The following is a 22,115-nucleotide window of genomic DNA, read 5'->3' on the forward strand; positions in this document are numbered from 1 at the left end:
TGTTATGAAAAATATACTCAACAAATGGACATTTTGGCATAATTGTGTGCGTTATTGTAAGTTCAAGCAAGAAAGAGAGCTGTATTTTGGCACGCTGTTGTGTGTGCACAATGCGCAAGTGTTGCGGAAGAACACTGTAGCCGGAACTACTTCACTCAGTTAATGTCTATGGCGAATCACGCAGGCACGGGATACCTCCGCCGCAGCCGAGCCGACCCCGGGACAAAATCGTCAGAATATAAACACGGTATAATAATAACCCATAACTACTACGGTTACCGTAGTGATTCAGGTTAAGTAAAAAAAGGCTTTGGAAAACGGATTCATGATGTACTCATTCATTTTGAACATAAGTTACAAGTTGCAGAAGCTGCTGAGTAACAGTAGCTGCTAACTTACATGACAAAGCACTCGCACAATTAGGGTTGCCAACTCTCCCAAACCCCAAATCAGGGACACTTTTCGAGCGTCATTGACTTAGGAGCCGTTGACATTACTTGAAATCATAAGTTTCATAACTTTCCAGAGCAGAAAGTGTACTTTACTAAGTTTCCTTTAGTATGGTCAACAAATTCGGCAGAAATGAGTTAAGGGCACTCATTTTTTTAAGTAAGGTCAACAATTACATTTTACAGTGTACTGCTTTACTGTGGTTCAAGGAAGTGGTCATTTGTATGGGTTAACTGTATTGGTAATTAACCAATTAACCTGTATTAGTATTCTACAGACAGCGACCGACTTATTTAGAACACCTCCGTGTTTGCCAAAGGCAAAATGTTTCCACGCGCTGGATCGATAAGTTGGTTTGTAAATGTCTCGCTTGCAGTCGTCTCCTCCACGCTGTGTTTTGTTGTTCTGAGTTTCGCGCGGCTGCCGCTGCATACTGATGACGTCACAGACAGGCAGACTGAATCCAGTAACGTTTAACGTGTCTAAAGTGCTAAAAAACAAACAAACAAACAAACAAACACACATCCACACCGTTTTTGTACTTAAATCCAATGTGCAGTTTCCAAGTATCGATACAATTGATTATGTACCATTTCAATTGATTTGTAATCGATATATGTCGTCCGGAATGACGATTTGCTGAGCGGAGCTGAACGATTCATTTGGATCGCAGGAATATAAATCGATTTATCGATTCAGTGAATGAATCGTTACACCCCTAAATAATAAGTATGTAACTTAGAGAGGATCAGACATGTGCTGCTAGTTGACAGACCCTGTCACACACCAGTTATTTTTACATTACATAATTGTAACTTAGTTTCAAAATGTTACTTTGCAGAAAAAACTAATTAGCATGCAGAAACTAGCACTAACACTAGCTAGCTAACTAAGCTGCTGGAGCTACAAGATTAAACTGAATACCGAATTTACTCTGCTAACATAACGTACCAAAAGTGATAATTCATAGTTCAAGAACATGTCATGTCATACAACACGGGGGGGGGGGGGGGGGTACATTAATCATGTTCAACTTCATCGTCACTACCAGATGCCAGTGCGAAAAGACAAGTCTCAAAAGACCCATGTGACTATTTGCAATCTGCAAATAAATACAATGGGATCCGCAAATATAACTCCTAATTTATTTATGAGTGCATTGAAATGCATTTGTAAATCCTTCCCTGTGCATTTGTAAATCGAATACATTTGTGAATTGTTCCGTGCGCATTCCGGTTTGCATTTGTGAGTCGTTCTGTGTGCATTTGCAATTATTGAGACTGATCTGACCTCATAATAATAGCAGCAGCAGTTGTCAGCAGGGCCACAGCAGGAGGCAGTGAACACGGTACGGACAGAAACCTGCAAGGCGACAAAGCACAAACACATGGAAGAAACAAAGTCTGTGATGTACATTAATGTTGATAGTGTCACGGCTCCTCCTCGGCCTTGCAGGGGCGGTTCCTCCTGCAGGCAGAGGAGGGTCTTTAGCGATTGGAGCCACCTGGGCTCTAGGTATAAGAAGGCCTCTAACCACTTCTCTCTTGCTCTCTGCTCCTCCAGGTATGATCCTGTTTTGTTTGTTCCTTTGAAGGTTTTACGTTGTTCACACTCAGTCATGTTTACACATACAGATTCACTCAACCATGCACCTTACATACACCTTACACTATGACATTCGCACACCTCATTCCTTTTCTTTGTTTAAAGTTACTAGTTTTTGATTTATAATAAACTCTTCTTTTGATTGTGTTAAGGTTTCGGAAGCTCTCGAGGGAGGACTCAATCCTTTGTTCTCGTCCCGGCCGGAAACGAGGACACGAATGAGTCAATTCGTTTAAATTCAAAAATCAAAAGTTATTTAATAACTGAACAACGTAATAGGGATTACAATTACAAAGTGAAATACTAAGCGAACAGTGGAATATTTCGCGAAATAGAGAATCCTCTGAGCAAGTCTGAAGTGACTTATCAACGCGGCTGCAGGAGAAGTTCTAACAGTCTTTCCCCGCTTTGGTCCTTTGAAAACTCTTGAGGTGTGTCTTCTTTGGTGCATTTGAATGTCATTGGCCTCTTCTCCAAAGGGTCACCTCCTCCATTGTCCCCTTCACGTCGAGGTGTGAAGCTGCAGCTGTAACCTGAAACCTCTCTGTCCTAGCTGTCCCTCAAATTCCAATGCACTCAATGCAGATACAGTGGCTTTATGCCTCAATGAGTGAACCCAACAAAGCATACATCGTTTAAGTCTTCATCTTATAACTAGTACACTTTCATTACAACAACCCATCATTAATGATCACCGTTCATCACATTTCATCATAAGATCTAAAACAGTTCATGTGGTTCAATTCTCAAGACCTTTGCCTCAGTCGGCTGCCTTACATTAAGTTGTTCATTTATTACCTGACAGGAGAAAAAACTCCCAAAAAACCCTTTTTTGGGGATAAAATTGGGAGAAATCCATAAAGAACGGCAATTGGCATCCGTCCCCAGGTTTTAACATCACATTGTAACAGAATGTAAATGTGTAGTGTGTTTCTACGATTTAAAAGACTATAAACTGTGTTTGATTCACATTGTATTCACTTCATCTAACATGTTAATGTAATAACTAATCTAACATCACACAAACTATAATTCTATCACTAAACATTATTACACGTACTACAAATTCCCTGACTAGGGGTGCACTTCTGGCTTAAATCCCTAACAATTCCCTCCTTGCTCACAGTTCACTGTGAGCATCTCTCAAAGACAGAAAAATTATCATACAGTCACATCCGTCAACAGTGATTGTCCCTCATCATCTACTCGCTACCGATTTCCCTGTATACTAGTCTCACTAAACACAATATCGATCAATCCCTGCAGGAATCCAAGGATGCAGGAGATGCAGCTTCATCCGTAGTGGACTAGATCATGACTGTAACACAAGAAGGGTTAACGCAGACAGGAATGCACTTTTCCGTTGTGCTATAATACTGACAAACCCGTTGGTGAGAGGATTGTCGTCGCCTTAGTTGTCTGTCAGCTGCTGGTTCAAGCTGTCAGTGGGGCTTGTGCTCTGGTCACCAAGCCACCAGGAGCTGTGTTATTGGGAATGAAAGTACAACAGGCAGATCCAAACATTCTTCAGACTCCTCCCTTCTCTGCCAAGATCATGTCCAGTGCCATTCTATTTTGCCATGCCATCAAACTAGTCTTATCCAACTGCTCGTGGAGCCCTGTTATGGCATCCCGGGTGAAATTTATGAATCGCTGCTGGTTGTAGTATATGTAATTAATCCAGTCTACATTTTTATTGATTGTCACCCACCAGAAGAAAAAGGATTCTATGCCGCTCGCAATTTGATTCCTGGCTTTAAACTCATCAGGCACCCCTCTGGGCACCCCAATGGCATCTAAGTACACATGACTATCAAATGAGCCCGCAGGACTAGTGGATCTCTTCGCTCTCCTGGCGACGTGAGGATGTGGTGTAATCAAGTCTTGAAATGTGGTCTCCTTCACTGGAAAGACATAGAATGGCATGATAAGCTGCACTAATGCACAAGTACCCGTCCAATTAGCTGGCAGCGTTGGATAAATAACCTTAGTTCCACACCACCACCACAGGTCAGCTCTGGAAATCGTCTGATTCAACACACTTGAATATCGAGTGACATTAGCAAACTGAACTGTGGTACAGTTTACTCCTGCAATGTCACCTACTTTTATCCTTCCCGTTATCTCTGATACTATGCAATCAAATGTACCATCTGGAACCATAAATGGAGGTGGCGTGCTCAAGGTAGCTGGCGGATAATCCCATTGGAACTCTAGACAAGTATGGTAGACAGGCTGAGTCTGCAGGACAAAGAGCTCCAGTATACATTTGAATATAGGACTTATTGGTCTGATCTGGAACGTACAGGAGTGGGCATAGGCCTAGGTTGAGAACTCACTATACAATCTGTACTGTGCATGTTTGTGGCAGTATACTGTACCCATTGGAGCCATAGATTAGACTCCGAAAATCCAGTTTCCCGTCTTACCACACCCTCCCAAGAAGTGTCAGCTTCAGCTCCAACCTGATCAGCAGTGGATTCCTGTTTGTTAGCAGAGGGTTTAGCAACAATCTTAAACAACCCTTGTGGGCTTTCAATATCGTATGTCCCTCCTTTCAACACGTATAGTCCACTGTCCCCCAATTCTGGATTTTTCAATGTGATTATTAGTGAATTGCACAACCCTCCCCCACATTTAGCCAAATCTGGATATCGGTTTTTCCGCATCGTTAAACGGGTTTGCAGCCCAGGTTTAGGACCAGTTTTAGATGACTTCCATCTACCAGTGTGTGCGAACTTCCATTCTGTCTCCTCGCAGTCACAGACGTACTGCTCCACTGGCTTACCAAACCTGACTCCTGGTCCACATCGGTTGGTGGTGGAACACAAGTATTGGTCCGACCTCCAAAACCTGAGGTCTTGGACTCCGCAGGCTGCAATATCACAATAATCAAATTGAACAGATGCAGTTATATTTTCCTTGAATGTCAACGTGTGAGCAATTGCTGCTTGGATGTTAGGTGGTAAGGAAACATCTTGTCGACTGGGATGGGATAGATCACTTACAGACGTCATGTCATCGTCACCTGTGTGAACAGCTGCACTTCCCCGAGCTGAACTTGAACCCCCTACTACCAACTGATACTTACGCTGTGGGCGAGACATTTTCTGCTGCTTTGTTCCCTCCTGTGTCTTTTGGCTCTGAATTAACTTGCCTGGTATTTAATCGGGTCTCCGCAAGGGTCTGGCTTGGTGCCTTAGCAGGTGCTCAATATGTGAGATGATGCCAAGTGGCTCCCGCTTTACCTTTCCCCTTTACCGAGTGTGACGTTGCCAATACTACCTCCCAAGGACCGGTCCACCTTGGATCACTCCACTTGCGTTTATGGGCCTTAATCCACACCCAGCTTCCTGGCGGTATGACTGGAACCTGCTTCCCTTGGCTGGCGGCTGTCTCTGCGTTCGTCACCTTCGTCTCCTTCCTAGCTACTTCTGCACAGTCATGACCACCCTCAGTAGGTGGCAATCCGGATGTCATATTCATACCTTCTGATGTGAAAGAGAGATGGGGCTGGGTCAATATACCAGATATCCCAGCCCCTCTCATAGCTGTCAGAGTGAAAGCTTGTGTGTCTAGATAAGCTACAACACCGTGGTCTGTGTGGACCTTCAAAGGATGACACATTACCAAGTATGCAGTCTTCTGGACCGCTCAAGCTATTGCGGCCAATTGTCTGGTGCAGCCTACTTGTCCTAGTTCTATGGGATCTAATTTAGAACTGTGATAAGCCAAAACCGCTCTCCCCTCCTTCTGTCCAAATGTTCCCCCGTGAATGTGTCTAATGCTGCTTAGTTTTATCTTGGCGATGCTTGGTCATTGCAACCGAATAGCCGCTCCGAATTCAAAATCCTCAAGTTCTGTTACTGTAATATCGTTGGCGTATGTTTGTTTGAACATTCTTATCATATGTGTTTATCAAGTGTCCCAGCAGTTCCCGTTCCTTCTCTAATCTGGAAATGGTGTGTCACATTAGCTCAGTGTTTGTGGATTCCTTCGTTGTATGTGTGTGCCTGTACTTCTCCTCCTTGATGTTCCTCTGTTGGAACATCTGTTGTTGTCAGCGGTTTGGTCAGATGACACGTAGCTGTCATCCTAGACGTGTGATTAAGCTTCACGCTCCCTCCTTGGACCTCGGACCACCTCAGTTCCTATGAGCAGACTGCTCTGCTAACCGGAGGTCCCATTAGGACAAGATTCCCCAATCGGCTGTTGAATAGAGAAGCACAAGCGGTGCAGCTATGTGTGCGTGTGTGTAGGTGTGTCTAGATGTGCGTGTGAGTGTGTGTGTGTGTGCGTGTGTGTGTGTTCTCCCAATTCATGTTGCTCTTTCTTCTGGTTTACCAAACTCTTCAAGCAAACAAGTTCTACCATCTAGTGTGTGCATATTTAACCATAACTGGAACTCAACCTTTTACCCACTTATTTCCCAGTTTTAGCTATTTCTTTTAATGTGGAGTAATCGTATCATCTGTGTGTCTTATCAGTCTTTGTGTCTGTGAATGAGAAGAGCAATGTCATTACACATTCGTTCCAGGAAGAAAAGTTCAGGTTGGATCTTCCTGCGTTGGCCATTGTCTGCTGTTATCCCTAAAATGCCACTTGAGTAGCTAAACTCTAACATCTAGTGTTTTCCTAAAAACATTCTAATCACTTTGTGAGTTGTTTCATTGATAGAAAGACTGTATGTTCTTCACACCTTAAATCTATTAAATCTAAACAACTCTGTTGTTTAGAATCTTATGATTGTGTTTTACACTGCATGCAATAATGTTCCCAAATCGGCAGATACTCTAGTTGTATTTCGTTCTCCCCCAGTCCCTCATGTTGAGGTAGGTGTAAAAGCATCCCTTCACATAGCCTTTGGTGATGCTAATCAACCCCAGGCCACCTCCTGGCTTATCCAACAACGTCGTAAAACCCCCATAACGCCGTTTCTACTGGGTGTCGTTGCAGAGCTGGACCGTCACGCATTGGAGTCGCCTGTTCCTACTGAAAAGCAAAACATAGTTAACAATTGCCATGCACATGTATTCGAGGAAAAATGTGTCAGTAAATTTATCATAGTGAAATAATTCCCCCACACCAACCGTGTGTGATTCTTAAACCTGTTGGGTGACTCTGAGATGAAATACAACCTGTGGATGGATTATATGGCTCCGACACTTCCCCAGGATTCCTCCTCTTATCAGTTGTTGTTTTAGGGAGGTCTGCTCACTCCCTCCTCGACCATGAGTCGCCATCACCTTTCAACCTCTGCATCTCCTCTGAAATCTATCCTCGTCCCTAATTCACTCCCATCTCAGCATCTGCCTATTGTTTCTCCAACAGGGAGCTAAACTCCCAACAAAGTCATCATTTGTCCTGACTCCTGATGTTCACCTGATGGTGGAAGGAGTTCCCTAATGAACATAATAAACACACATACCTACCTACTACTACAACTGAAGAATTAGCACCTGGATGACACTCATAAATGTTGCTTTCTTAGAAGGAGAAATCTCTTTTTTGTTCTTGCTGTTCTGGTTCTGTTCCCTCTTGTTCAAATTCACTTCCTGCGAGTCGCTTTGGATTAGAGCCTCAGCTGAATGAAGAATGTGATGCGTTGACGTAAAGAATGCCTCTGCATATCTTTATCTGCTCCTAGAGTATTTACACACTGTTTTGAAAAATTGCCTTTCTCAGACGGCCTTGTTTCCAACCGATTTGAGGAGCCATTCATATATAGAAATTTGGAATCTTCGACATAACTGATTATTGACCCCCATAGTCAACTCATGAAAAATTAACACCAATATTGCCTTCGCGTCCCCGTTCAATGATCTCTTTGAGTTTTTTCTTGTAGGTCTCACCCTCATGGTGTATGACTGTTCCATGTCTTCATCAACTAATTGACCAACCAAGTTCTCTTTGTTCATTCTAACCTCGAAGCAATCTGCTCATTCCAAGTATACACAAAAATGTTACCTCACATTCTCACCCTCACAGTCAATTTCTTCTCCTTTTACCTTCAGCCTGTTTGCTCTGTCATGATGTTTCATCACTTTCGAAAACCTATGCATTACTGCATAACTCTTCTACCTGTTTTTCCCATTTTTGCTTACTTCCCCATTAAAATAAACCATTCGATGGCCTCACTGAAGGCCTCAATCATTACAGTCAATTTGCTGACCTTTGTGACCACTTTGACAAGTGGTCGAGCATTTGCAGTATCAGTCTCTAAAACTTCAATCAATGTATCAGAATGTGAACCTCAAACCCCGGTGATATCAACAAAGGTTCTCCAAACCCTTCAGGGTCATAAAACAACAATGAAGATTGTGAGTCCCTTGATCCCAAAAAAGTATCAGGAGATAATAAATCAACTTAGCATCAGACCCATCTGTTCCAGACCCCCCTCCAGTGTTAATCTCCACTTTTATTGCTCTTCAGCCCAAAAGCAAAGCAGAGGGTGGGAGACGTGTCTGTTACCTGCAAACACAAACTCAGCTCATGCTCAGCTTGATCCAATCCATTCATTCATTACTGATAGATCACTAACCTCTCATGGTTAGCGTATCCAAATGTAAGGGTGTACTACTTTCTGAACATTACAGGATGACCGTCTGTAACAAATTTCCATATTTCGTGTACTGGTGCTATAAATGTTCCTTTGATCAGACATTTGCTTCAATCATCAAGATACTGTATCAAGTGTATCGTGCACTATACACTCAATAACAGCACTCAACAATTTACCGCCCATCTCTGAATTCAGGAGAAAACTCAAAAAACTACAAACATTATTCCAAAAAATCGACAATATATATAACAACTCTCCTAATTCCTTATCACCTTCATTCCTCATTTAAATCTTACACAACCTTATCTCTTAATTTCAATGACTGATTTCCTTTTTTTAAAATCAATATTCCCTACGGGTTTAAGTCTAGTTTCAGCTGACACTCTCAGCAGTCCATAATCTCTAGGCTCCATTTTTCTACCTGGAATGTGAGTCGTAAACCGTGGAGGCCGAGGGTGCTTATCTGAGCTGTTGGAAAGCAGCGGGGGTCGGTGTGTCACCAGTTAGTTGTTTAGGGCTCGTCTGCTTTGTCTCCATCAAAGCAAGTGGCATCTGTTGCTGTGGTCACCACATATGGGGAGGTGGAGGCTGGGGTGTGCCCAACCTCTGGTTCTGCCTGGGCTGCATTTGACGGGAAGACCGTGGAGGAGCTGCACTGAACTGCATGTTCGTTGGACATATTCTTGACCAATGACCCGTCTGTCCGCATAAGTAGCATTCATCTCCTCTTCCCCTATTATTTCCACGTCCTCTGCCTCTGCGCTGAGGTGGTGGTTGCTGGTCAACCATTGAACGGTCTCTGACTGCTGGGGCTGGATATTGGGCCTCTGGAGGAACAGGGTATTGAGGTTGTTCATCTCTCACCGACAGTTGTTTCCTGACTCTCTGTTTTTTCGTTGCTTCTGCATCTGCTGCTGCCAGTTGGATCTTCAGGAGTCGATGCGTCATCGTCCCCAGTTCTTCTTGCCTCCTTGTCTCCGCAGCTCTCTGTATTTTGTAGAAGTGGGTTAGATGGTCTCTCCATGTGCTTTCATCCATGTCGTCCAGTCCCACTACTCCCTCCAACGCTGTTTGAACAGCCTGGGGCAAGCCTTGCTGCACAGTGTGTCGCCAGATTACTGCAGTAGATTTGTTATTGTCGTGTCTTTCTCCTGTGGCCAAATGCCATTCTGTTTCTGCTCTCCTCAGATATTGAGACATGTCTTCACCTTGTTTCATACTCAGACCCATCAGGATGGACATGCTTGGCTTTGCAGGCCAGATGTTTCGCATTGTGGCCCAAAATACTCCTCTGACCTTATCAAATGGAGCCTCATCCTCTTGGTTGGTGGTTCCCGCTCTTGCTTCTAAGGCTCTTAGGTTGACTGTTCCCTCTAGACGGGCTATTAAGGCTCTCATATCTCCAAGAGCCAACTCATCACCTATTGTGTATTTTTCAAAGAGCCGGATCCATGGGTTAGCTCCTTCTCCCAATGGCGGCAGTCCCTTCTCCAGCGCTTCCATGTCCCGATGACTCCAGGGCACAAACTCGCTCTGACCGTTGGCTTTCCTCAGTAGTGGGCACTGTGGGACAGGGGAGGCTGCAGGTGGCTCATTTCTTATAGGGAGAATATAGTCTGCATAGTGGTTTGGAGTCTTCTTCACCAGGATACAATGTCTATTGTGATGACGTCCTCCATCAGCAACCTCTCCTTCTTTGTCGTTGTTTGGATGGGTCCTCTGCACGTGTATTTTGATAGTCAGGAGTCCTGAAGTAATATACAGCTCCTCTGCGGCCTCCTGGTATTCACTTGGTGTTTTACGGCCATGTTCACAGCTATCTGCTTCCTCCTCTCTGGCCCTGACAAGCAGTTCCTGAGTCGTAAGCGCAGCCATCATGCAACCTGGAATACTCTAAACAACCGCTATGCTGTCCCTTCCGTCCCAGGTGTTACTCTGTCACTAACAGCAGGAAAAACCAAACCAAGTCACTTCCAACAGCTGTCCGAGGAAATGTCAAATCGAACCATCGACTAGAATCGACACAGTAAAACAAATAACCAAATCTAAAAAGTAAGGAGGGCAATGTACAACATCAAATCAGTCCAATAACTGCTGTGTAACTTACTAAAACTATCTTGTTAGACCACTAAGTTAAATCTACTTATCAGTACCTCTAACCTCAAAATCAAATCAATCACGGAACTGTAAAAATTAGTATAATCAATGATCAATGCCAAAGACTATGATTACAATTGTACAGAGGAAGAAGAGAAAGAATTAACTATATCTCAAATCAAAACTCAATCTTCATTCAAAATTCAAAAGTCTAAAAATTAAACTTCAATAAAGTTAATCTTGATGTCTAAAAATGAATTAATCCAAATTATTACTCAAGGTTACAACATTAATCAAAGTTATGATGATACAGTCAAACTGCCGGCAATATTAATCAGGAAGTATAGCAGAAGCACTCCCCCACAAATGTCGCCAGAGATTATACCACAATATAAACAATGATCCACCCCCAACCCAGAGACAATGCAATGACAGTCAATCTGGTTTCAGCTAAACATTAGGGATCGAAATCAAACAATTCATAACAGGTCCACAAATGCGCCACATCAAAATTAGCTCAATCTCCAATTTCAATCCAAAATCGATGCAGGACTATTACAAACCATATTCAACGTAACAATACAGCACTTTAATGTTTCAAATAAACGTCAACACCAATCCAGATATCCGTCAAGTTATCTTATCAATCTTTACACTGTCCTATTAAGCAAAGGCAAATGTGCATCAAAGTCAACGTCCGAACACGGAACAAGTGAAGAAATTGAACTCCCCCTCTTGTAGTTCCCTCTTACACCCACCACATGGCACACTCAGGGGCTTTCCCCTCACGATGTGCACTTACTCCAACCACATGTGGCGCTGTTCAGCCGATAGCTGAAGATCGAACACAGAACTACCAAAGAGGAAATGCCTCGACGCTTCCGGTCATGGATCGTAAAACGCTGTGTGCCGGCGTAGCGAAGAACAATGGGCTCAAGCTAACTGCTAACCCACAACGTGGTCAAGCTATCAGCACCCCTCAAGCCCCGCTATTTCCCCAATGGAATTACCAATGAGACCCCGTTAGCCGCTAGCAAGGCAGCCTCACGTGGTCCGGGTTGGACTACTCACCAACACCTTAATATGCTACGGTTTTACAACCCGACGCCGGAGATGATCAGTCTCCAGTTCGGATTCTATACATATATATACACTGTTAAACAATCACATACACGTATTAAAACATAATTTGGAACATCCATACATCAATCAAGCACATGCACCCCGCAACTCAAACACTCACGCACCACGTACTAACACTCACTCACACTCACACCACATGCAGATGTATATACACTATCATTTACACTAAAGCGCATATCCGCCACCCACCCCCTTCTAGACAACCTATATACCTAATTCATAGGATTTCTAGAGGGTGGAAAATGTTAAGCAGATCTTACCAGTCGCCGCTGGATTTCTCCTTTACTATAACCTCCACCAGTCGCCGCTGGATTACCTTAACCAGTCGCCGCTGGATTACCTTAACCAGTCGCCGCTGGATTACCTTTAACCAGTCGCCGCTGGATTACCTTTAACCATAAACTCAACCAGTCGCCGCTGGATTTCGCGTAAACCAATCCCGTAGAGCAAGCTCCCCCCCCCAATCTATTAAATCCTGCAATACCTAATTGTGAAGGACTTTATGCACAGAGAGGGGAAATGAAGAGAAGAGTCTTCTCTAAAGACGCCGTAATTATCGTGGGAAACCTAGTGGACAACATGCGCATCGTCACACCTCATGCGAACCCCCTAACCAATCCCATACGGGTCTACTTCTATGATTTTATCCTGCTGGTCTTTATGTCTCAGCAGACCAGTTCGCCGCCTGGATTTTTCTAACGCTCTAAGTGTGTACCCGAACGCACCAAACGCGCGTGTTTGGAATTTCTAAAAGCCGGCTCCCATTCGCATTGACTTTGCAAAAGTATGTCCCCACTGTTATTCAATATCAGCTTATTATATTCACCCAAGTCATTAATGTACTAGCCTTTAGTCTTTAGCATCTAAGGCCTTGCCTCATGGCCGACTGCCAGCACCACCCTAAATCTTCCTAAACCTACCTATCACAGAATTCATGAAAAAGGTGGTTTTACCTTGTTTGTACCCGTGGTACTTGCAGTCAAACCTCTCAGCAACGCCTTCCCCCAACGAGAGCCCCACGTTGGGCGCCAACTGTTAAGGTTTCGGAAGCTCTCGAGGGAGGACTCAATCCTTTGTTCTCGTCCCGGCCGGAAACGAGGACACGAATGAGTCAATTCGTTTAAATTCAAAAATCAAAAGTTATTTAATAACTGAACAACGTAATAGGGATTACAATTACAAAGTGAAATACTAAGCGAACAGTGGAATATTTCGCGAAATAGAGAATCCTCTGAGCAAGTCTGAAGTGACTTATCAACGCGGCTGCAGGAGAAGTTCTAACAGTCTTTCCCCGCTTTGGTCCTTTGAAAACTCTTGAGGTGTGTCTTCTTTGGTGCATTTGAATGTCATTGGCCTCTTCTCCAAAGGGTCACCTCCTCCATTGTCCCCTTCACGTCGAGGTGTGAAGCTGCAGCTGTAACCTGAAACCTCTCTGTCCTAGCTGTCCCTCAAATTCCAATGCACTCAATGCAGATACAGTGGCTTTATGCCTCAATGAGTGAACCCAACAAAGCATACATCGTTTAAGTCTTCATCTTATAACTAGTACACTTTCATTACAACAACCCATCATTAATGATCACCGTTCATCACATTTCATCATAAGATCTAAAACAGTTCATGTGGTTCAATTCTCAAGACCTTTGCCTCAGTCGGCTGCCTTACATTAAGTTGTTCATTTATTACCTGACAGGAGAAAAAAACTCCCAAAAAACCCTTTTTTGGGGATAAAATTGGGAGAAATCCATAAAGAACGGCAATTGGCATCCGTCCCCAGGTTTTAACATCACATTGTAACAGAATGTAAATGTGTAGTGTGTTTCTACGATTTAAAAGACTATAAACTGTGTTTGATTCACATTGTATTCACTTCATCTAACATGTTAATGTAATAACTAATCTAACATCACACAAACTATAATTCTATCACTAAACATTATTACACGTACTACAAATTCCCTGACTAGGGGTGCACTTCTGGCTTAAATCCCTAACAATTGGCCTATACTTGGTGTTTGTGTCCCCTCATTCTTGCCACAGGCTATGAGCCGGCCTGTGACAATAGCAATAGTAATGGAAGTAATAATGGTGTTAGACGCGGGAGGTGTTAGCAGGGCCAGGCAGGAGGCAGGACCCAGACACCACGATCTACGAAAACCTGCGAAACGAGAAAGCACAAAAACTCTGGTGAAGAAGTTGAATTAGAGATGTGCATTAATGAGACGTGGATTATTGTGGAAGGACAAAGCGAGAGAGAGGAGCTTGCTGTGTCCTAAGAAATCCCCCGGCAGTCTAGGCCTATAGCAGCTTGACTAAGGGCTGGTCCAGGCCAACCTGAGCCAGCCCTAACTATAAGCGATATCACAGAGGAAAGTCTTAAGCTTTATCTAAAAGGAGCTGACTGTGTCTTCCCCCCCGGACTGAAAGTGGAAGCTCGTTCCACAAAAGAGAACTAATAATAACTAAACAACTAAAATAACTGAAGGCTCCCACCCTACTTTTCACGAGGAGTAGTATACATTTCAGTCAGTGATTCCCTGGGTTCTGAGAGTAGATAAAATGTGTTCTGTGAAGCATAGAACAAAAGCAAGCATAAGATGTCAGAGTGCAGCCAAAAACCTCCACCATCTAACACAGTCATTCTGCCCGTAGATCCAAAGGTGTCCCAGGTGATTCAGAACTCCTCTTTCTATTACAGGAATCTTTTTTAACAATGCAGTGATAGAATGAATAAAAAAACAGTAGATCTGCTGTCAGTCCCAGTGCCCAGTAGAGAACGATCCTTCCCCTTTCTCTTCTCAGACTGGTGTCACTCGTTGTCTCAGGTTCGGGTCGATCCTTCACTGCTGCAAAGAGACAAAACAAATCTGTTTATTCATGTAAAGAAAAAGGTTTATTTATCTGAATAAAGCTGCTGAATTAAACGTGTTAGTAAGTTTAACTTAATGAACCTACCAGTGACATTGAGGTGACATTCCTTAAAGTTCTTCCCATAACTTGTGTCCACTTGACACCCGTACAGCCCCGAGTCATTAGTCTGGAGTCTGGAGATGTGAAGTCTGAGTCGTCCTTCTCTGAGGACGTCTTTGTCCCACTGGACTCGTCCTGCAAAGCGTTTATCCTGCAGCTCTGGGACCTCGACACCTTCATACAGATGAAACAGGACTGAGTGTATCTGATTAATTAACGTCTCACAGGAGACATAAAGGGCGTTGGGGGAGTGGTCCGTGCTGGTGGGGAACATCCATTCCAGTGAGATGTTGTGGTTCTCCTCTGCATGATACCAGCTCTGTGTCACATTCACTACAAATGACCCTGCTGAGGAGACAGAGAAGGAGAGGAGGAGGTGACAAAGTGACAGCTTTAACATGGAGCCTTTAGACTCCATCTCCCGATGTTTCTGAGGAGTGTGTGCTGATGCTTCACAGCTGCTTCACAAACACAAAAGTGAACTGACCACAGACACAGGAGGTCAGGATGAAGATTACCAGGATGCTGCAGATCATCTCCTCCCTGTGAGAGGAGACAGAGGAGAAGAGGCTCAAACATCATCATCACACCAACAATCTACAGTGTGTCTTCACGTCCTGATGCTCTTTGTGTTCTTCATCATGCTTGTTACAAACACACAAAGCTTTCATGCTGATGACAACGTCCCTGAGACATTAGACACGACCACTGTGACCTCTGACCTGTTATATGGTAGACTTGTTAATAAGTCACTAGCATGTGTTATTATGTTATGTTTGCTTTTCCTGTGTCTTTCTGCTGTGACACAGTGATGGAGCAGCCATCCTGCTTGTGCATTTCTATTTTTTGTTTTTTTGTCATTTTTTTGTGCTGTGAATTGATTGATTTGTTTGAAGTGGTATTCTGCCTCAGTTTTGTTTCTACACTGACTTCCTGGATGGTACAGTTAGTCCCACATGGTGTATTTTATTAGGGCCTGAGCCGACTGAAAGTCGGGCGAAAGCCCTTTTGTGTTTCAAATAATAATAATTATTATTTATTGTGCTAAATCGCACTTTTGAGGCCTTTAACCTATTCAAAAACTCCTTTTTTTGGCGTGCGCATCAGAAGCGCGAATAATTTCGATATTCTCCGGGTCGCCCATTTGGGTATGAAAGAATGTCTCTCTAGCGCCCCCTTTACATGGGTCATTTATTTTTGTTTTTATAGCTCAAGTAATTTATTTCGTTGACTCACTTGTGGAGTTTATTTATTTGTGTATCTAATGCAATAAACGTCTCTGGCTCCAGTTCATTCTGGCTCTTGTGTGTAGAATATCTCCAAGTCACAATTAGATGAATAAATATTGTCTTCTGTATTTTAATCCTTGATCTTTTAAATCTGTACTTTTTATTATGACAGTCTGAACACATTTGTACCACCACCACATCACACCATATTGACCGAGAGACTTGTCAGAGTTACACGGAACTCACCGTGCACGGATTTATAAAGCCTTTTAGCCAGGACACGCTGCTTGTTGTGTATGTTGTATCACTCGGTGTCCTCCATGGACGGTTCTCTCGGCGCGGAAGCCCGACGTGAAGTCCGGTGTTTAGTACGAAACACGACGGCGTTAGTTGGTCCGACGCGAGAAGAACTTCAACAGCAACAAAGTCGGCGCGACTTTAACGAGGAGAAACAAACATGGCGGCTGAAGAGACGCAGCACGAAGGAGAATCAACGTTACTTCCGCTTTCGTTTCGGAACCGAGTATCTGACATTAATAATTTACTAGAAAATACAGCTGTTTGTTGACGGATCATATTCTGATCTGTCTTCAATAAATGCGATCATTTGACACTTTAATTCTCTTTAATGAACAAAACAAACATGATTACCCGTAAATATCTGGTGTAATTCGTGAATCCTCACAGAATAAATGTTAATATGATCATAACACCGATATTACGTCATCCTCTCTTTACCTTGGACGTCTTGAGTCCTGAAGCTCTTCAACACGTAAACTCCTCAGTGAAGTTCATCTTAACTCATTTGCAAAGTTAAGAAGAAGATAAAACACCAGCACAACGAGACGGTTCTTTCTACGTTTCTCTGTGAAGGAGGAGAGTGACGTCTTATTTCTTCCGTCAAAATAACATCTTTTAATTCCTCCGTAAAATACTATCGTAGAACACCACCGTAGAGCTTTTTGCCCTTTGTCATACCGAGCATGCAGCGCCCCGAACTGGTCCAAAACTGGGCTTTTTAAAGAGCCCAGCCAGCTGCAACCACTGACGAGGGGGGTGGACCTCCAGGTCCCAATCCTACCTGAAAACACACACACACACACACACACACACACACACACGCGCGCAACTACAAGTAATCCCCGAATCAGAATCATTTTACGAACCCAGATTTCTGGGGACGTAACAGAGAATTGAAATATACAAACAAGGACACAAGTCAAACTTGAAAAACGATAGTTTTATTCATATAGGAATCCATGTATTTATTAGATGATTTATTGGTTCAACTTTTTATAATCATGTTCAACCCACAGAGACTGGGCCAAAATATACTGGTAGGCCATTCGAACCATTTGCTCTACAAGTTTTCAACAGCAGAGGTCATCATAGAGTTTGTGATGCATTGAATGAATGAACCTTTTTCCGATACAATTGGCTAGAAAGCTTCACTGGTTCGGAAAGCTTCACTTTGTCATCACTACCTAAGTCCCAGCCCCGCTTCATCTTCCTGACACTACCATACAACACCACCCTCTCCTTATCATACCTCCCACAGACAAACAGTACATGCTCAACCGTTTCCACCACCTCACCAAAACTTATAACCTAACATCGAAGACCAATCACCATCCTTACAATGAACCAACGGACCAATGAATCAACCGACCAATCACCATCCTTACAATGAACCAACGGACCAATGAATAGGGGGCTTTGTATGGCGGGAAAATGCACCGTGTGGATGGGACAGGTATCGTCATCTAGTTGAACATCTGCTCCCCAAGCTGCTAGATATGTCCCATCATGCCTCATAACGTCTGTCCTTCACATGTCCTCATTGTTTATTCACAGCGTAAACTGACTCCACAGCACTGGAGTACACGCACACGCGTGTTCACAGGTGTTCTACCACATATTCATGTACTCACAGAGGCCTAAAGTACGGCCCTCCTGACTTAGACGAGGCAACAGGGTGAACGCTGATGATCTCGACTACCGAACAGGAGGACGAGCGTCTGGAACAACAGTCCAACATGTTTCACACTTTACACACTCGCATTTCATAAATCACCTCATCTGGATTTCGCTGCTTGATACACTTTTGTTTTGAACCTGAGTGGTTCTTGTGGTTTCACCCGAGAGACGATGAGACGAGAGGACCCGGCCAGCAGGCCGTCGGTCCGCTCAGAAGTCAGCCTACAGCTTATTTCTCTCACTTTAGAGAACTCTCCTCAGGACTTTTCAATGGTCACTAATAATCACGACATGTAGCAGCATTAACAACCTCTTCAGTGATCACATTATGAAATAAAAGAGTGTTCACTGTATAGACAGAATGCTGAGAAGTGTGTGTACCTTGTGTGCTGTGTGTATTTAATCTGCTTCTCTCTTAACATTTACCTTCATGTGACACGTTTGTATTATTGAGGATGGATTTGATCACTATGTGACTTATTGAATTAATACGACAAATGAAGAGACTGATTTCATAGTGATTAAACAGGTAATACTTTATTCCAGGCACAATATATTCAAAACAAAAGTAGGATAATTGATAAAAGTAATGTAACAGTGTATTTTTTGTACAAATATGAAATGGTATGTATTAATGTTAGGGAAAGATGAAGAAGTTAAATTTGATCAATTGCATTATTTTTCTGTGGTTAACGATTAATCGCATTATGTGCAAAATGCAATATTGAGGCAGCGTGAGGATCTATTTCTCTTCATACAGGCTTTATGGCTTCTCCTTTTCTTTATGATCAGGAACCAGAATAAACATTAGTCTTTGATGACGAGCATCATGATGCTTAATGCAGAATATGTTCAGTAGTCAGAGTCTCTGTCAGAGGAGCTGCAGGTCTAGAACAAAAAAAACACTTTAGTTGTGACGAAGAGACAGTGAAGATTAACTTCCTGTTTTTATTTTTGTAACCACTGCACTTCCTTTATCTAGTTTCTCACCCTTCGTTTCTCCCCACAGCTGAGTTTAGTTTGCAATCACCTCCAACTGTATTTAAGCCTCCGTTCCCCACTTGTCTGTGTCAGGTTATCGTTTGTCTTTCCCAGAGGTGAATGTTTGTAGTTAGAAATGCCCAGTGCTGTTTTTTGGTTATCTTGTTTTTACTTCGTTGACAGGCCCTCTTTCTTTTATGTTTCTACAAGAGCGTGTGGATCCTTTTGTCTGCATTAGTTTATTTTCCAAGTAAAAGATTCCAAACCTGGAAAGAAGTTTTTGTTGCTTTATTGCTCTGCACCTGAGTCGAAGTCGTGACCCCTCACATTAGTCTGTAAAGATTGTGGATTTCCTTTGAATCTCAGTCAGAGAACAGAAATGTATGTATATGTGTATATATATATATGTATATGTGTCTCTATATATGTATGTGTGTATATATATGTATCTGTATATATGTGTTTATATGTATATATATATGTATATATAGAGATATATATGTATATATATATATATATATATAAATGTGTCCTCGTTGATCCTCTCACACACTGATGAGCAGCTTCCTGCCGTCAGTAACTAATATTCACTCCATTCTCACTCTGTGGTCACAGCTACAGGAGCAATGCTGGGTTAAGTGTCTTGCTCAAGGGCTCATCAACACGCGGGTCAGCAGGGATGGAACCGTTGATCCTGTGATTGGACTCTTCACCCACAGTCTCCCTGACACTTCATGTCACCATTGACTTTTGTATCATTTCTGTGGTGATCTCTCATCCTTTTGGTAATGCAGCGATAAAATGAATAAAGAACCAGTAGAGCTGCTGTCAGTCCCAGTACACAGTAGAGGCCGATCCATCTCAGACTGGTGTCACTCGTTGTCTCAGGTTCGGGTCGATCCTTCACTGCTGCAAAGAGACACAACAAATCTGTTTGTTAATGTAAAGAAAAATGTTTATTTATCTGAATAAAGCTGCTGAATTAAACGTGTTAGTAAGTTTAACTTAATGAACCTACCAGTGACCTTGAGGTGACATTCCTTAAAGTTCCTCCCATAACTTGTGTCCACTTGACACCAGTACAGCCCCGAGTCATTAGTCTGGAGTCTGGAGATGTGAAGTCTGAGTCGTCCTTCTCTGAGGACGTCTTTGTCCCACTGGACTCGTCCTGCAAAGCGTTCATCTCGAATCTCTGGGATCTCGACACCTTCATGTAGCTCAAACAGGATAAAGGGTATCTTATCAGCTACCATCTCACAGTAGACATAAAAGGCGTTGGGGGAGGGGTCCGTGCTGGTGGGGAACATCCATTCCAGTGAGATGTTGTGGTTCTCCTCTGCATGATACCAGCTCTGTGTCACATTCACTACAAATGACCCTGCTGAGGAGACAGAGAAGGAGAGGAGGAGGTGACAAAGTGACAGCTTTAACATGGAGCCTTTAGACTCCATCTCCAGATGTTTCTGAGGAGTGTGTGCTGATGCTTCACAGCTGCTTCACAAATACAAAAGTGAACCAACCACAGACACAGGAGGTCAGGATGAAGATCACCAGGATGCTGCAGATCATCTCCTCCCTGTGAGAGGAGACAGAGGAGAAGAGGCTCAAACATCATCATCACACCAACAATCTACAGTGTGTCTTCACATCCTGATGTTCATCTGGAGTTTCCTGGTCTTCCGACCACAAACCATTTTGATTAAAACATATTATTAACAATATTCCAGTGGCAGTGTGGCCCCACATTGAGCCACAAAAAAAATTATAATTTTTTTTAATTATATAAGAAATGATGTGTCTATTTGTGGATTATATACCCGGTATTATTTGTATATTAAAATATCTCTGCGAAATATGTGCTTTTCCTTAAGTCCTCTCCGCTCTTCTCAGCTGGGCTCGGGTCGGTCCCAAAGCAGAGGGTCTAAGAAGCAGTTAGCCAATCACTGAGAAAGTTAATGAATCCTAAAATACATTGAGATTTGGGCCCTTCGCTGCGCTCTCGTCGGGGCGAGTCTCCCACCCGCCACTTAACAACATAACAAGAGCGACCACCGGCAGTGTCCTTCAAGAAGACCCGACCCCAACTCGGTACCAGACGAGAACTTTGCGAGAGAGAAGAACTAGAGGTAAAACAGCTGGACCAGATCAGACAACGGGCTGGCGTGAAAGGGAAGCACCTGCAGGTTTAGCTAGCTAGTTAGCTTCTTATATGTGGCAATAGATTTTATATAAATACATTTATTACATGATATTTATATTGGATATTTATAATAGTTACCACATGGTCGTTTGAATAAGATGTCCTTATTATGTTAAACTGTTGGAATACATGTTAAATATTTACCTGCAAAGTAATAATGCGTGTTTGATGCCTTTTTTACATTGAATCATACTGGGATGTTTACTCAAACTGATTGACTGGCCTTACCAAAAAAAAATACACCAGCCGCCACTGCTTGCAAGTTAAATAAACGGAGAAAGTTCTATTTAATTCAGAGACTGAATTCTTTATCCCTGATTGTTTAGTTTGTCTCCTTCTTGTTCACAGAGTCACAGCTAGACGGAAGTTCAGTTTATCTGCTCCACATATGAGGAACAAAGTCCCAGAGAGCTGCAGGTCTGCTGAGCTCCTCAGATCCTTTAAATCCACAATCTACAGGTTATATTCTCATATGTCGTCAATAAATTGCATCTTTTCATCGTTTAATTCTCTTTAATGCAGATAACAAACAACGTTACTACCCGTAAATATCTTGTGTAATCCAGGAATCCTCACATAATGTTGGTGTTATGATTATATTAACATCTATTAAGTCATTCTCTCCTTACCTTGGACGTCTTGGGTGATGTGAACTGAAGCTCTTCAATAAATAAACTACTTCATCCAAAACCTGCACGAGTGAAGGTGCACTCACACAAGCGCCGATCATACAGGATTCCGTTTATATAAAATTCTCCCTGCTGCTCCCTGACGTGTTTGGACTTGTAGTAACACGTCCATCCCAACAGAAAATGCTTTCAACAAGCCAGTGACACAAAGTCTCCACCCACACGATTCCAGGCTGCCCCATGTTCCATGTTGAAGTGTCCCTGAGCAAGAC

General features: G+C 43.0%; 1 protein-coding gene across 37 annotated transcripts in view; it reads right to left on the reverse strand.

The window, feature by feature from the left end:
- Window positions 1-22,115, reverse strand: part of LOC120813994 (uncharacterized) — a 54,894-nt gene that overhangs the window by 9,300 nt on the left and 23,479 nt on the right. For 4 of the 37 annotated variants that reach the window (XR_013468096.1, XR_013468095.1, XM_078105345.1 and 1 more), the window contains exon 1: window positions 1,741-2,195. The exons of 3 other annotated variants lie outside the window; for them this stretch is intronic. Coding sequence is in view for 14 of the 34 variants with exons in the window: in XM_078105328.1 (XP_077961454.1) it covers window positions 9,182-10,495 (1,314 nt within the window). In the remaining 20 variants the exon portion in view is untranslated. 30 more of the 37 variants (XR_013468105.1, XR_013468110.1, XR_013468107.1 and 27 more) reach the window with 26 other exon arrangements.

Source organism: Gasterosteus aculeatus, chromosome 7, assembly GCF_964276395.1.
Source record: "Gasterosteus aculeatus chromosome 7, fGasAcu3.hap1.1, whole genome shotgun sequence".
Taxonomy (NCBI): Eukaryota; Metazoa; Chordata; class Actinopteri; order Perciformes; family Gasterosteidae; genus Gasterosteus; species Gasterosteus aculeatus.